At 44.2% G+C, this 15,915-nt stretch overlaps 1 protein-coding gene across 1 annotated transcript in view; it reads right to left on the bottom strand.

Moving 5' to 3' along the window:
- ZFAT (zinc finger and AT-hook domain containing) overlaps positions 1-15,915 on the bottom strand; it is a 197,194-nt gene that overhangs the window by 119,124 nt on the left and 62,155 nt on the right. The window contains exons 4-5 of the mRNA XM_021688474.1: positions 12,217-12,405; positions 10,094-10,244 (exon numbers count right to left, since the gene is read on the bottom strand). Coding sequence (XP_021544149.1) covers positions 10,094-10,244; positions 12,217-12,405 — 340 coding nt within the window. The remainder of the gene's footprint in view (positions 1-10,093; positions 10,245-12,216; positions 12,406-15,915) is intronic.

Below are 15,915 nucleotides of genomic sequence, written 5' to 3' on the forward strand. Positions count from 1 at the left end.
CACTGCTCCTCCAGCAGGAATCCAACAAGCGGCAGATCTGGGGAGACTCACCTTCCTCCCCTAGGAGGAGCCGTGCGGGAGTGCACCGCAGGGATCTGCTGGGTTTGGAGACTCCACCCGGGGTCGGGTGCCAGAGATAGAGACGCGCGGTCACAGGCCGGGCGAGCACGGAGTGCAGCCGGAGACCGGGGAGACGGGAGTGATTGACTGCTTTTCTCTGGGGGCTCACGGAGGAGTGGGGCCCTGAGGTCTTGGCTCCTCCGGGGCGGAGATTGGGAGGTTGCCATTTCACTCTCGTCCTCCAGAGCTGTACAGAAAGCTTGCAGGGAACAAAACTCCCAAGAGCAAACCCAAGCAGATTACTTAGCCCTGACCGGCAAGTGCAGGGCAATTCCGCCTCTGGCAAAGACATTTGGGAAGCACGGCAACAGGCCCCTCCCCGAGAAGATCAGCAAGAACAGCCAGCCAAGACCAAGTTTACCGATCAATGAGAATGGCAGAACTACAGCGCTAGAGGAATACTGCACATAGAATCCGTGGCTTTTTTACCATGATTCTTTTGTCTTTCAAAGTTAATTTTTTTTTTTAACTGTCTTTCTTTGAGTTTTTCTTTTTTTTTTTTTAAGATTTTATTTATTTATTTGACAGAGAAAGACACAGGGAGAGAGGGAACATAAGCAGGGGGAGTGGGGGAGGGAGAAGCAGGCTTCCCGCAGAGCAGGGAGCCCGATGTGGGACTCAATTCCAGGATCCTGGGATCATGACCTGAGCCGAAGGCAGACGCTTAACGACTGAGCCACCCAGGCGCCCTCTTTGAGTTTTTCTTTTTCCCTTTTTCAACCAAAATTTTATCAATCCCTTTTTAAAAAAACATTTTCATTTTTCATTTTAAGAGTCATATTCTATCCCTTCATAGTAATTACCCTTATTTTTGGCATATATATATATATATACGTTGTTCTCTCTAAAATTTTGAGATACAGTTTGTTCTAACAGATCAAAATATACCCTAAATCTCTAGTGTATGGTTTTGTTCTAGTCTCCTACCTGATCACATTTTCTCCCTTTTTTTTTTAATCCTATTCTTTCTTTTTTCAAACAACTTCTTATCAATTCCTTTTATAAAATTTTTTATAATTTTCATCTTTATAGTCATATTCCATCCCTGCATCATATCAACCGTTATTTTTGTACATATATAGGTTTTTCTTTCTTTAAACTTTTGGGAGGCACTTTCTTCTAACAGACCAAAATACACCCAAAATCTACTATATGGCACTCATCTATGCACCAGCCTATCATATTTGATCATATTCTGGTTTTTTTTGTTTTGTTCTGTTTTTGTTTGATTTTATCTTTTTCTTTTTCTTTTTTCTTTCTTTCCCTTTCTTTTCCCCTGGCTTCAGGTCTTTTCTGATTTGTTTAGAGTATATTTTCTGGGAACACTGTTACCCTGTTAGCATTTTGTTCTCTCATTCACCTATTCTCCTCTGGACAAAATGACAAGACGGAAAAAAATCACCTCAACAAAAAGAACAAGAGGCAGTACCGACTGCCAGGGACCTACTCAATACGGACATTAGTACGATGTCAGATCTAGAGTTCAGAACCATCACTTTAAAGATACTAGCTAGGCTTGAAAAAAGCATGGAAATTATTAAAGAAACCCTTTCTGGAGAAATAAAAGAACTAAAATCTAACCAAGTTGAAATCAAAAAGGCTATTAATGAGGTTCAATAAAAAATGGGGGTGCTAACTGCTAGGATAAATGAGGCAGAAGAGAGAATCAGTGAGATAGAAGAACAAATGATGGAAAATAAAGAAGCTGAGAAAAAGAGAGATAAACAACTACTGGATCATGAGGGCAGAACTAGAGAGATAAGCGATACCATAAGATGAAACAACATCAGAGAAATTGGGATCCCAGAAGAAGAAGAAAGAGAGAGAGGGGCAGAAGGTATAGTGGAGCAAATTATAGCAAGAACTTCCCTAATTTGGGGAAGGAAACGGGCATCAAAATCCAGGAGGCACAGAGAACCCCTCTCAAAATCAATAAAAATAGGTCAACACCCCGACATCTAATAGTAAAACTTACGAGTCTCAGAGACAAAGAGAAAATCCTGAAAGCAGCTCGGGAGAAGAGATATGTAACCTAAAATGGTAGAAACATTAGACTGGCAACAGACCTATCCACAGAGACCTGGCAGGCCAGAAAGGACTGGCAGGATATATTCAGAGCACTAAATGAGAAAAATATGCAGCCAAGAATACTATATCCAGCTACGCTGTCATTGAAAGTAGAAGGAGAGATAAAAAGCTTCCAGGACAAACAAAAACTAAAAGAATTTGCAAACACGAAACCAGCCCTACAAGAAATCTTGAAAGGGGTCATCTAAGCAAAGAGAGAGCCTAAAAGCAACATAGACCAGAAAGGAACACAGACAATATACGGTAACAGTCACCTTACAGGCAATACAATGGCACTAAATTCATATCTTTCAATAGTTACCCTGATTGTAAATGGGCTAAATGCCCCAATCAAAAGACACAGGCTATCAGATTGGATTAAAAAACAAGACCCATCGATATGCTGTCTGCAAGAGACTCATTTTAGAACCAAAGACACCCCCAGATTGAAAGTGAGGGGGTGGAAAACCATTTACCATGCTAAGGGACAACAAAAGAAAGCTGGGGTGGCAATCCTTATATCCGACAAATTAGATTTTAAACCAAAGACTGTAATAAGACATGAGGAAGGACACTATATCCTACTTAAAGGGTCTATCCAACAAGAAGATCTAACAATTGTAAATATCTATGCCCCTAACATAGGAGCAGCCAATTATATAAGGCAATTAATAACAAAAGCAAAGAAACACATAGACAACAATAAATAATAGTGGGGGACTTTAAAACCCCCCTCATTGAAATGGACAGATCGTCTAAGCAAAAGATCAACAAGGAAATAAAGACTTTAAAAGACACACTGGACCAAATGGACTTCACAGACATATTCAGAACATTCCATCCCAAAGCAACGGAATACACATTCTTCTCTAGTGCCCATGGAACATTCTCCAGAATCGATCACATCCTAGGTCACAAATCAGGTCTCAACCAGTACCAAAAGACTGGGATCATTACCTGCCTATTTTCAGACCACAATGCTTTGAAACTAGAACTCAATCACAAGAGAAAAGTCGGAAAGAACTCAAATCCATGGAGGCTAAAGAGCATCCTACTAAAGAATGAATGGGTCAACCAGGAAATTAAAGAAGAATTAAAAAAATTCATGGAAACCAATGAAAATGAAAACATAACTGGTCAAAATCTTTGGGATGCAGCAAAGGCGGTCCAAACAGGAAAGTACATAGCAATACAAGCCTTTCTCAAGAAACAAGAAAGGTCTCAAATACACAACCTAACCCTACACCTAAAGGAGCTGGAGAAAAAAACAGCAAATAAAGGCTAAACCCAGCAGAAGAGAAATAATAAAGATCAGAGCAGAAATCAATGAAATAGAAACCAAAAGAACAGTAGAACAGATCAACGAAACTAGGATCTGCTTCTTTGAAAGAATTAACAAGATTGATAAACCTCTAGCCAGACTTATCAAAAAGAAAAGAGAAATGACCCAAATCAACAAAATCATGAATGAAAGAGGAGAGATCACAACCAACACCAAAGAAATACAAACAATTATAAGAACATATTATGAGCAACTCTATGCCAGCAAATTAGATAACCTGGAAGAAATGGATGCATTCCTAGAGATGTATTAACTACCAAAACTGAACCAGGAAGAAACGGAAAACCTGAACAGACCTATAACCACTAAGGAAATTGAAGCAGTCATCAAAAATCTCCCAACAAAAGCCCAGGGTCAGATGGCTTCCCAGGGGAATTCTACCAAACATTTCAAGAAGAATTAATACCTATTCTTCTGAAACTGTTCCAAAAATAGAAATGGAAGGAAAACTTCCAAACTCGTTTTATGAGGCCACCATTACCTTGATCCCCAAACCAGACAAAGACCCCATCAAGAAGGAGAATTACAGACCAGTATCCATGATGAACATGGATGCAAAAATTCTCACCAAAATACTAGCCAACAGGATCCAACAGTACATTAAAAGGATTATTCACCATGACCAAGTGGGATTTATCCCTGGGCTGCAAGGTTGGTTCAACATCCGCAAATCAATCAACGTGACACAACACATTAACAAAAGAAAGAAGAAGAATCATATGATCCTCTCAATAGATGCAGAAAAAGCATTTGACAAAGTACAGCATCCTTTCTTGATCAAAACTCTTCAGAGTATAGGGATATAAGGATAGAGGGTACATACCTCAATATCATAAAAGCCATCTATGAAAAACCTACAGCGAATATCATTCTCAATGGGGAAAAACTGAGAGCTTTCCCCCTAAGGTCAGGAACGCGGCAGGGATGTCCACTATCACCACTGCTATTCAACATAGTATTAGAAGTCTTAGCCACAGCAATCAGACAACAAAAAGAAATAAAAGGCATCCAAATCGGCAAAGAAGAAGTCAAACTCTCACTCTTTGCAGATGATATGATACTTTATGTGGAAAGCCCAAAGGACTCCACCCCAAAACTGCTAAAACTCATACAGGAATTCAGTAAAGTGGCAGGATATAAAATCAATGCACAGAAATCAGTGGCATTCCTATACACCAACAACAAGACAGAAGAAAGAGAAAGTAAGGAGTCGATTCCATTTACAATTGCACCCAAAACCCTAAGATACCTAGGAATAAATCTAACCAAAGAGGCAAAGGATCTGTACTCAGAAAACTGTAAAATACTCATGGAAAAAATTGAGGAAGACACAAAGAAATGGAAAAACGTTCCATGCTCATGGATTGGAAGAACAAATATTATGAAGATGTCAATGCTACCTAGAGCAATCTACACATTCAATGCAATCCCCATCAAAATAGCATCCACTTTTTTCAAAGAAATGGAACAAATAATCCTAAAATTTGTACGGAACCAGAAAAGACCCCACATAGCCAGAGGAATGTTGAAAAAGAAAAGCAAAGCTAGTGGCATCCCAATCCCGGACTTCAAGCTCTATTACAAAGCTGTCATCATCAAGACAGTATGGTACTGGCACAAAAACAGACACACAGATCAATGGAACAGAATAGAGAGCCCAGAAAGGGACCCTCAACTCTATGGTCAACTAATCTTTGACAAAGCAGGAAAGAATGTCCAACGGGAAAAAGACAGTCTCTTCAACAAATGGTGTTGGGAAAATTGGACAGCCACATGCAGAAGAATGAAACTGGACCATTTCCTTACACCACACACAAAAATAAACTCCAAATGATTGAAAGACCTCAATGTGAGACAGGAGTCCATCAAAATCCTAAAGGAGAACACAGGCAGCAACCTCTTTGACCTCACCCGCAGCAACTTCTTCCGAGAAACATCGCCAAAGGCAAGGGAGGCAAGGGCAGAAATGAACTATTGGGACTTCACCATGATAAAAAGCTTTTGCACAGCAAAAGAAACAGTCAACAAAACCAAAAGACAACTGACAGAATGGGAGAAGATATTTGCAAATGACATATCAGATAAAGGGCTAGTATCCAAAATCTATAAAAAACTTATCAAACTCAACACCCAAAGAACAAAGAATCCAATCAAGAAATGGGCAGAAGACATGAACAGACATTTTTCCAAAGAAGACATCCAAACGGCCAACAGACACATGAAAAAGTGCTCAACATCGCTCGGCATCAGGGAAATCCAAATCAAAACCTCAATGAGATACCGCCTCATACCAGTCAGAATGGCTAAAATTAACAAGTCAGGAAACGACAGATGTTGGCGGGGATGCGGAGAAAGGGGAACCCTCCTACACTGTTGGTGGGAATGCAAGCTGGTGCAGCCACTCTGGAAAACAGTATGGAGGTTCCTCAAAAAGTTGAAAAGAGAGCTACCATATGATCCAGCCATTGCACTACTGGGTATTTACCCCAAAGATACAAATGTAGGGATCCAAAGGGGTATGTGCACCCCGATGTTTATAGCAGCAATGTCCACAACAGCCAAACTGGAAAGAGCCAAGATGTCCATCGACAGATGAATGGATAAAGAAGATGTGGTATGTATATACAACAGAATATTATGCAGCCATCAAAAGGAATGAGATCTTGCCATTTGCAACGACGTGGATGGAACTGGAGGGTGTTATGCTGAGCGAAATAAGTCAAACAGAGAAACACATGTATCATATGACCTCACTGATATGAGGAATTCTTAATCTCAGGAAACAAACTGAGGGTTGCTAGAGTGGGGGGTGGGGTGGGAGGGATGGGGTGGCTGGGTGATAGACATTGGGGAGGGTATGTGCTATGGTGAATGCTGTGAATTGTGCAAGACTGTTGGATCTCAGATCTGTACCTCTGAAACAAATAATGCAATATATGTTAAGGAAAAAAAAAAAAAGAAGAAAGAAAAAGAAAATAGCAGGAGGGGAAGAATGAAGGGGGGGAAATCGGAGGGGGAGACAAACCATGAGAGACAATGGACTCTGAAAAACAAACTGAGGGTTCTAGAGGGGAGGGGGGAGAGGATGGTTTAGCGGGGTGATGGGTATTAAAGAGGGCACGTTCTGCATAGAGCACTGAGTGTTATGCACAAACAATGAATCATGGAACACTACATCAAAAACTAATGATGTAATGTATGGTGATTAACGTAACAATAAAAAATTAAATATTTAAATCGATTGTAGTTCATAAACACCAGAGGGTACCATTCACATAATGTAATTAAAATATTCAAATTTGAAAGTCAGTACTACGCCTGCATGCTAAACCCAAGGCTAATTTCAGGGAACTAATTTGGATCTTTCTCAAATGACAAAGAAACCCAGAAGGTGATAGATTTTATTGGTATAAAGAACACTGGAGAAAGAAATCCTGGATTTAGAATGTTAATTAAATAAAGAAATCACATTATTTTCTCCTCTAACGCAACATCTAAATGGTCTTAGGAAAATCTTTTGCTTTGATTTTTTTGGTATCATTACACAAATACCTGATAAAAGCCCTCAGTGCCTTGTTTCCTGTCAATGATAATGAATCTGATGAAGATGCTAAGCAGCCGACATCTGACTCTCAAGCGCAAGCCTTGCTTGCTACCACCGTGAACTGACGCACAGAGCTGCAACGTCCACATGACTGCCGTTACATCAGCCCACTCCAGATGTTCCCCAGGCAGGGAGAAAGCCACTCTTGCCACTGCGTTTTAGAAAGTGATCAGGCAGAACTTTTAAAGGTCAGACCCCTTGATGTGCTTATTCCACGTCTGGGAATCTACTGAGAGAAAGCGTACAAAATTGGAACAGAGGTGTTCACTGCACAACTTTTCACAGCATTGTGAAGAGTGGAAAGCTGCTGAAAGGTCCCAACATAAGGAACTAGTTTGTTTGCACGTTTATTTTTTTCCTTCTTTCATTCAAAAAAGTACTCCAAGCCCTGGGGACACAATAGAGACAAAAATAAATACAACTCATGCTCTCTTGGAGCCCACTTTCTGGAGGAAGGGATGGGCCAGACTAATAACCATAGAAATGAGCAGGTAAGGACCACAGGCTCCCTGCGGTGATGGGAAAAGACAGGATGATGCTCTCTGAGCCCAGATCAGGGCAAACTGATCAGTCTAGGGGGCAGCCTGTCCTGAGCACTGGACATTTGAGCAGATAGCTAAGGATGAACAGGAGTTAAGCAAGCCAGGGACAGGGGAGGCATCCAGAATGAGGAAGAGGCACCTTCAAGGAGAGAGCAAAGAAGTACAAGGGCCCAGAGGGCTAGAGCACCTGCTAGAGCCCAGAGACCACGGGCAGACGATGAGGAGACAAGGCTGGAGAAGTGGCAGCCCCAGGAGGCCCCCACAGGGGGCCTTGAACGATCTTCAAGTTCTCCTAACAGTGTGAGGCCTTGAAGAGTACAATCACATGGGCATTTTACCAGATCTCATTGGCTACAGTGTGAAGAGCTGAGTAGATTACAGAGGATCCTCATCACAATGTAACATGTCACTACAGAAGAATTTGTGAATAATCTGAGTAACGGAGGAAAATAAGTACAATGTGATTAGGTATTAAAAACAAGAGACAAAATTGCATTATAAAATATAAACTCAATTTTATAAAACATATGGGCTGAAAAAAGGCTGCAAGGAGATACATTAAAAACATTAACAGTGACTATATTACGGCGGTGAGATTACAAATGACGTTTGTTCTTACAGTTTTCTGCACTTCCAAAATTTTCCACAGAATGAGTCTGTGTCCTATTTGTGTGAGAACCTACCTGATATGTTGATGTAACCTAGACATTTGTATCTATATTTTGCAAAGCAAAATAGTCATGCAAAAAAAGTCTCTTTCCTATTCGGTAATTTGCACTATAAAATATTAACAGAATACATGACAATTGGAATACAGCCTAAATCTGCTGTTTAGATATTGTGTCCATTTGCCTGTTAACTAGATGACCAGTTAGCTGAACCCATCCCCAGCAAACCTTGAAATAGTGTACAGATAGTTGGCTAAGGTTACAAATCAACTTGGGACCAGAACGATCTTCAAATTTAATTCCATGACAGTTTTGCCAAAGGAGTAAGTATTTTTATAACTTCATCAATAAATTCAGCTGCTCATAGCTGCAAGCATACAGGACTGAGGCTACAAATTAATGAAGCATACCACATGACATCGTGTTCATATATTTTGTCATTTATTCTCAACACTAGAAGAAATCACACTGTACTAGAGACAATCTTACGGCTAGTATAATGGAGGCTCAAAGGCAAACCCACTTGTGTCAAACACACAGAGTAAAAGCTTCATCCCGACGACAGTCGTGCCGATCCTGTTCTCTCTCCTCCCCAGTGCCTGGCACATAACAGGTTTTAGTCTGTTGAGCTGAGCCCCAGTAGAAGAGTCTAGAGCCAAGCCAGGTCTGTTTGGCACTAAAAGCTATGCTCTCTTCAAGAACAGCTCATTTCCCCTCTTCCAGAAACAGGTGAAACCCACTGGCAACTGACATTTTCATTGTCTTTCCTCTCAGCTGGGAAAATGTTTGCAGAGCTCAGATGATCAGTTTGCTAAACCACCTGAGCAGGTACCGATCATAGCTAAGAGACCCTGGAGAGGGTGTGGAAAACGTACCTACTCTCAACTGACCCAATGTGTTTGGAGGGCAGTTTTCAATGTCGACTACAGTTTTAAATTCTCATATCCTTCGAGACAGCAATTTCAACTCTAGCAATTTATGCCACAGGAAGTTGTGAAGAAGTACGGAAAGACAAAGGTAGCAGAACTTTGAGGGCAGCATTGTCCATCGAGCAAAAACTGACTACGGAAACTATACTGCACCCATTCAATAGCAAACGCCTGTTAAAAACTATGTACTGAAAAAGATTTTCAAGGTGTGGTAAGTTAAAAAAAAATTGATAACAGAGCATTTACTATTTTGTATTAGAAAAAAAATAACAAAATTAAAGTGCTATATTTTAGTATATCATGAAAAAATTATGGTGGCATATGACCAAACTGTCAATAGCAATTACCTCTAGAAGAACTATGGGTTACTTTAACCCTACATCATCTGGAGTGCTGGGACTTTCTCCAAGATGCTTGTGTTACTTTTAAAAGTGTGGGGGGCAGGGGATTTTTTTTTCTTATCATAGTATGTACAGCTTTAAAAATCAGCAAATTTACTAAGGCCTTGTTTATACCTCTTTTTATCAAGGTTGAACATACGTTTGCCTTAAGTAAAATGATCTACCTTCATCCAGCCAATTGGTGCTCAGTTCCAAAAGTGTGTGGATCTGCCACGCATTTCACAGAAGCAATGCGGGCTCAGTCAACACACAAGGACTGTAACGGAGGGTCTGACTGCTAGGTTAAATCAAGAAACCAATGTCGTCCACAACTCAGTCTGCAAACAGAGTCCTGATAAAGTAACGTGCTGGTCCTCTGGCCGGCTATGGCCATCACGGGAGTCCAGCCCCAGCTGGAGGCGCACGGGACAGACACCTTACCTGCTGGACTTCATGGGTTGCTCATACGGTGTCTGCTGAATGGCATACTCCTGGTACCCTCTCCGAGGCGCCAGGTCGGCCAGGGTGGCCTCGGGGTTGGCAGTGCCTGTCTCTGGGGGCCCGGCCTCCACCGGAACGATCCTGGTAGCACCTGAGATGAGTACAAGGCACCGCACATTAAAGAGGCACCACGAGGGGCTCTTACCCCAACCCACACAGGAGCACAGCCCCGGGAAGTGTGTGTCTTCACTGTATAGCACCCTTGCAAGGTATTGGTTTTCCTGCAGTTCACACATTTAACTTGTGTGTGTGTGTGTGTGTCTGTCTGTCTGTCTGTCTGTGGAGGGGAAAGGGCAAGTTTTCTAGGAATCTAGCAAAACATCCTTCTGGGCCTCCTGAGTGGCGCAGTTGGTTGAGTGTCCGACTCTTGGTTTTGGCTCAGGTCGTGATCTCAGAGTCATGAGATCAAGTCCCACATCAGGCTCCCTGCTCAGTGTGGAGTCTGCTTGAGATTCGCGCTCCCTCTCTCTCTGCCCCTCCTGCTCTCTCCCTAAAATAAATAAATAACATCCTTCTGAGGTAATTTTCACTTGATCTATTAAAAAAAAAACAGGGAAGACAGGGATATCCATACACATATGTTCGCCTCCCAGGTTTCCTATAGGACCACCTGTGTCCCACTCTGAGTAAATGGAAAACTGCATCATGAGATTATGGAGCGGTGGCATCAGCTGTAAATAGGAATCCAAGCTGCCAAGGGTCCAGTCCCACAAACGACATGACCTTACCATTGGTGGGCCGGCTCCTACCCTAGCAAATGAAGGGTGTGGAGTGGAGAAACACAAAGGTCCCTCTGCTTGTGCACTTCTGGGATGCGAAACGATCAAAGGCTTGTATAGCAGTGGACATGAGCACGCACATGTGCATCAAAGAAAAGGCTCCAATCTACCCCATTTCTAGAATAGCAATCAATTACATGTTTACCCCCACTTACGGAAAGCTCAAAGGACTACCAGCAATTTTAGAGAAGTTACCGAGGGGATCTCCAGAGACGCGAAGAACAGGAGCCGCTCCCCCTCCGAGGTTTTGCTTCCCGGGCCGATACTGCTCTGAAGCAGGGGGCAGACAAAGCAACTTTCCAGAAAGTTCTAGCCACATGTTTTTACGTGCCTTATTTCCTACCAATCATCCTACTCTGTACTGAGGGATAAAGAGGCACTTATCTGGCATTTCCACTTTAAATAAGGAGTGACTATTACCATTGAAAAGAGGTGCTTCAAAGGCTGTAGCTGCTCTTAAAATCCTACACTTGATTTTTATTTTTTTTTAAAGATTTTATTTATTTATTCATGAGAGACAGAGAGAGAGAGAGAGAGGCAGAGGGAGAAGCAGGCTCCCAAGGAGCAGGGATCCCGATGCGGGACTCGATCCCAGGATGCTGGGATCATGACCTGAGCCGAAGGCAGACGCTTAACCATCTGAGCCACCCAGGTGCCCAAAATCCTAAACTTGATTTTTAAATATTATTTGACAACTATCACCCCAAGTGGATAGGAAAAAAACCATCCTAATACTTTGGAACCTGCTATCATAAACTGCTTTTTGTCTAAAGTATCCCTTCCTGAAAGACCTTTTTTAAAAAAGGTAGTATAATACCTCCACTCTATTTTATGTGAAAGGAAAAGGGAGACCAAAATCTCCAGTATTATAAACTATGTGATGAGCCTACTAAAAATGGGCGGAGGGACCATGAGAGTGCGGGTTCTGGGGAGCAGGCGCATCCGTCTGGTCTGAGTAGGTCTGTCTCCCACAGGGGCCCCAACACTGAGGGCAGTAAGGGTAGGGCACCCCTGGGCCAGGGGCTGGACTAGGGGAGCAGAGGAAGGAAACGTGCTGATCGGGCCTCTGGCAGCAATAGAAAGCCCCCAGCACCTCTCCTCTACGTGCTATCCACGACAGCCCTGAAGGAACAGGCCCACCGTGGCGCCACAGGAATGGGTAACCAGAGGGAGACCCCGTCAGTGAGCCAGCTGCCCAGGACCACAGGGTCCAAGCTGTCGGGCTACCCAGTACAGATTCGCCAAAAGATGCGTGTTTTGCCCCTTCCTGCTTGCTGTGGTCACCTGGAATCGCTTCATGGGCCGTTAAAACCACACTGATGATGGGTTTCTTCACTCTGGAAATCTGCCCGGCCTCCTTTCCTGAGGGGATCTTCTGGACTTTCTCTGTCCTCTGTGTCCGCGGCCTCCTTGGGGTCTTTTCTCGATCATCTTCCTTATACTTCCTTTCCAGTTCAAGGTCAGATTCATCACCTAAAGAGCAAATAATACCTAGATTTATAAAATATCCTTTTAGATCAGTGACAGAACTGGAGAGTGCACATAACCTTTTTATAAAGGGACAGTAAAAGAAATATTTATGTGTGATATATACACGCTGGTCCTCCCTGCTATGCGGGCCTCTCGCTCGCTTCAGGCACTGTCTCTGGTTCTTCGGGCTCTCGTCTGATTCAGTAAATACTCCCCACACTGCTGCCAGGGGCCAGCATCGAGGCACCGGGGGATCCAGTGTTGACAGAGCAGGCGTAACTCTTCACCTTGTTCTCACAAAGCCTACCAGACTTCAGAGCTACTGCAGAAGATATGGTCTCCAAGATTTACAGCCTAGGGAGAATCATTCAAGCTACAACTACTAGCTACCTTCTGTGGTGAATATAAAGGCCCATAAGGCACAGACGCAGACCCTCTCCTCAAAAGCCCTGCAGTGTGGTGGGAGAGACGGGCAAGGACAGTGAGCTGTGCGCCAACTGAAAGGAGGAGCGATGGAAGCATCCAAAACCATCAGCTCTGCATGCTGTGTAGCTACAGCTTCATGGAGACACAGGGAGGTAGAAATAAAACACTGGAGGGAGTAAAAGCTAGGTCCTAGAGGGCCTGAAGGCCCATGAGAGTCTGGGGCCCTCCATCCCTGAGTGCAGTGCTCACGGAGGCCAGGCTCGTAGCGTGAGTGGGCGAGGCCACCAAGCGGGACTCTAGTGACAGAGCACAGGCCCCAGAGCCAGTCGGGGCCACCCTGTCAGGGCCGGGGACAAAGTCACCAGATGTCTTGATTATTCAGAGGGAGACAGGAAATCCACTGCTTACATGAAATCTGATTTTTCAAGGTTGACACTAATCTACAAAATCTTAAAACAATGGGAGAGCCAAGCACAACATGTCTGAGGTTGCTCTTGACCCACAGCACCCCCGTGCCGCCGTGGAAGGCAGTGGTGAGCTGCTGGAGCATTTTATGTGCAAGAATGGCTACCCTACATCCGTGCTTCGAACCCATGCCACCACTGAGGAAGATGAACTGAATGGGTTCAAAAGACATTTCAGCACACGAAAGAATGGCTGCGTCAGCCACAGAAGGAACAGCAGCTAACTTCACACGGCTAGACTTGGCAGTAACCTGAGGGCTAAAAAACACTCCAATACCAAGGTGAAGAATAAAAGTGCAAGCGATCTCTTGAATGCAGGCTGTTCCAGATTCCGAAGGAAATAGGGGAGGAAGGGGAAAGGCGTTTTCTGTCTTAGAATCACAACCACAAACCTGAAATAACTTGCCCAAGAATCACCTCTTCAGAACATCATGACAAGCAGAGGGAACCACTCCACACAGCCTGTTAGCAGAGTTGAACACAGGGTGGTGGGGGCTTGGTTGCAGGACACGCACATGGGTGGACGGACAGTGGGGGCTCAGAAAGCACTGGCAAGGGGCGGCGGAGGGGGGGGGGGGGGCGTCACGCAGGTGAAGTTAGAACCGCACAGCAATAAAGCAGAAGCTAGAGAAGACCGGAGAAACCAAGGGGAGACTGCCTGGGGCAACTCGGTAAGTCTGTGCTTACCACGATTCAGGTCTGCCTGCAGCCAGACATCAATGTACCAACATTCGCCTGGATAGACGAGATAAAATGGAGAAGCACAAATTCTCAGGGAGGCCTGCTGGTGGGAGGAAGGCTCTCTCAAGATGAGGCTAGGAAAACACACGGCTAATGGGGCAGAGTGATCAAAATATCCGCTAATATTCTGTGTTCTACAGATGACATCTTTTGGTGCTTGTCCCCATAATCCAGGTGGTGCCCGGAACATGTGTAGACCTGGTGGAAACAGTCTTAGGGAATTTAATTGCCTGGAAAGGGTCCGTAGTCACATAATTAGTGTGAGCACGAAACACGTTAACGTTGAATTTGAACAGAAAAATTAGCAGATGAGAGCATCAATCAGACGGACTGTGCATTACTACTCTCCAAGGCCAAAGGGGAAAGTCAAGGACCATCACACAGGTCCATCCTTTGAGGAACATCACAAGTCCTGCAGAGCTAAAGAACAGGGCAAAACAAGGGACCTGCAAAATCGCCGCCAGTGCTCACGTTCTGTGAGGTTGGATTTGCACCATGCCTAATGGGAATTTTTTCTATCATTCTGTAGTGGCTATATTAAACACATCTCAAAAAGTCTACAAATCGCCTGAGTCACAGAAGTTCTTTATGGGGCCTACATATTGTATGATACGCGTGCATAAGCAACTACAGTAGAATATACTGGATGCTATGAAGAGATAGAAACAACGTATCGAGGGATTTTTGTGCTTTTAAAATAATGCTCCAGTTCATAAAAGAACTCACCTGGGGACACAATTCAATATGTGGGCAACACAGCAGGAATAGATATGTTCATATAAAAAAAAAAGCCCCCAGAAACAACAACCAGCACCCTAAGAATCTGAGCTTGCCATGAGCTGAACCCGGGTTAACCACATGAATCAACTAAAAAACCAGAAGCATCCACACAGCGGTAGCCTGCATCATCAGGAGGGATCTCATGATCTTGACTCTGCTTTAGGCATCATATGTTAGAAAGGCGCTGCAGAGCGGGCTGCATGAGGATGGCGGATGGGAGTAGAAAAAAGTTTGGAAGAGCCTCAGTTGGCCCAGGGTGGAGAAGAGGAGATTGGGTAAGAATCTCACCTCTCCGCCAGCAGTGCTCGAGCTTTGGCCACTGGACCCACTGCCGGTGCCCATGCCTCCTCAAGGGTGGCGCCCCTCCAGCTGCAGGGACAGAGAACCCTGCCCCAGTCCCAGCCCTACCCCTCCCCCAGCCCGGCAGCTGGGGCTACAGGACCTCAGCGCAGGCGAATGGGGTCCAGTTGAAGGTGGCCAGTGGGGCTTCTGGGAGCAGTTTTCCTCCCTAAGAAGAAAGAAACGCCCCTCTTCTTCAACGGGACATTACCATGTCCACTGCTCAGAACTGAGACAAACACCCAGAAACTACAAGAGATCAAGCGAAAGACCAGTCAATGCCTTGAGGATCTTGAAGGCAAGTATGGACCGTGGGATCTTGACGGCGGGATCTTGACGGCAGCTGCGCCACTGAGCCCACCCGAGAACCACTGGTCCTCAGAGACCTTGTTACCCAAAAGAACAGCCATCCTCATGCTCAAACACATCTGCAGTTGGCACCTCTGCTTAAAGTTATCTTGACTAACATGCTCTCCAAACCATTCTCCATCCTGACCCCAGAGTAAACTGTTTCAAAATTCAAACATGCCCCTGTCCCTGCCCCCTTTAAAGCCCTTCAATGGCTTCCCTCCCGTTTCCATTAGGAGAAAGTACTAGATAAAGCCCTCTGGGATTTGCCATAAATCCTCTCTCCCAGGACCCCTGAACTGTCAAAGCCACACCTCCCACACACATGCCCACCAGTACTCATCTGCTCACCCCCTGGGGCTAGAACAACACTGGATGACAAGCTGACCAAACACCCAGGATGTTTACAGTCTCT

Source organism: Neomonachus schauinslandi, chromosome 4 (genome assembly GCF_002201575.2).
Source record: "Neomonachus schauinslandi chromosome 4, ASM220157v2, whole genome shotgun sequence".
Lineage (NCBI taxonomy): Eukaryota > Metazoa > Chordata > Mammalia > Carnivora > Phocidae > Neomonachus > Neomonachus schauinslandi.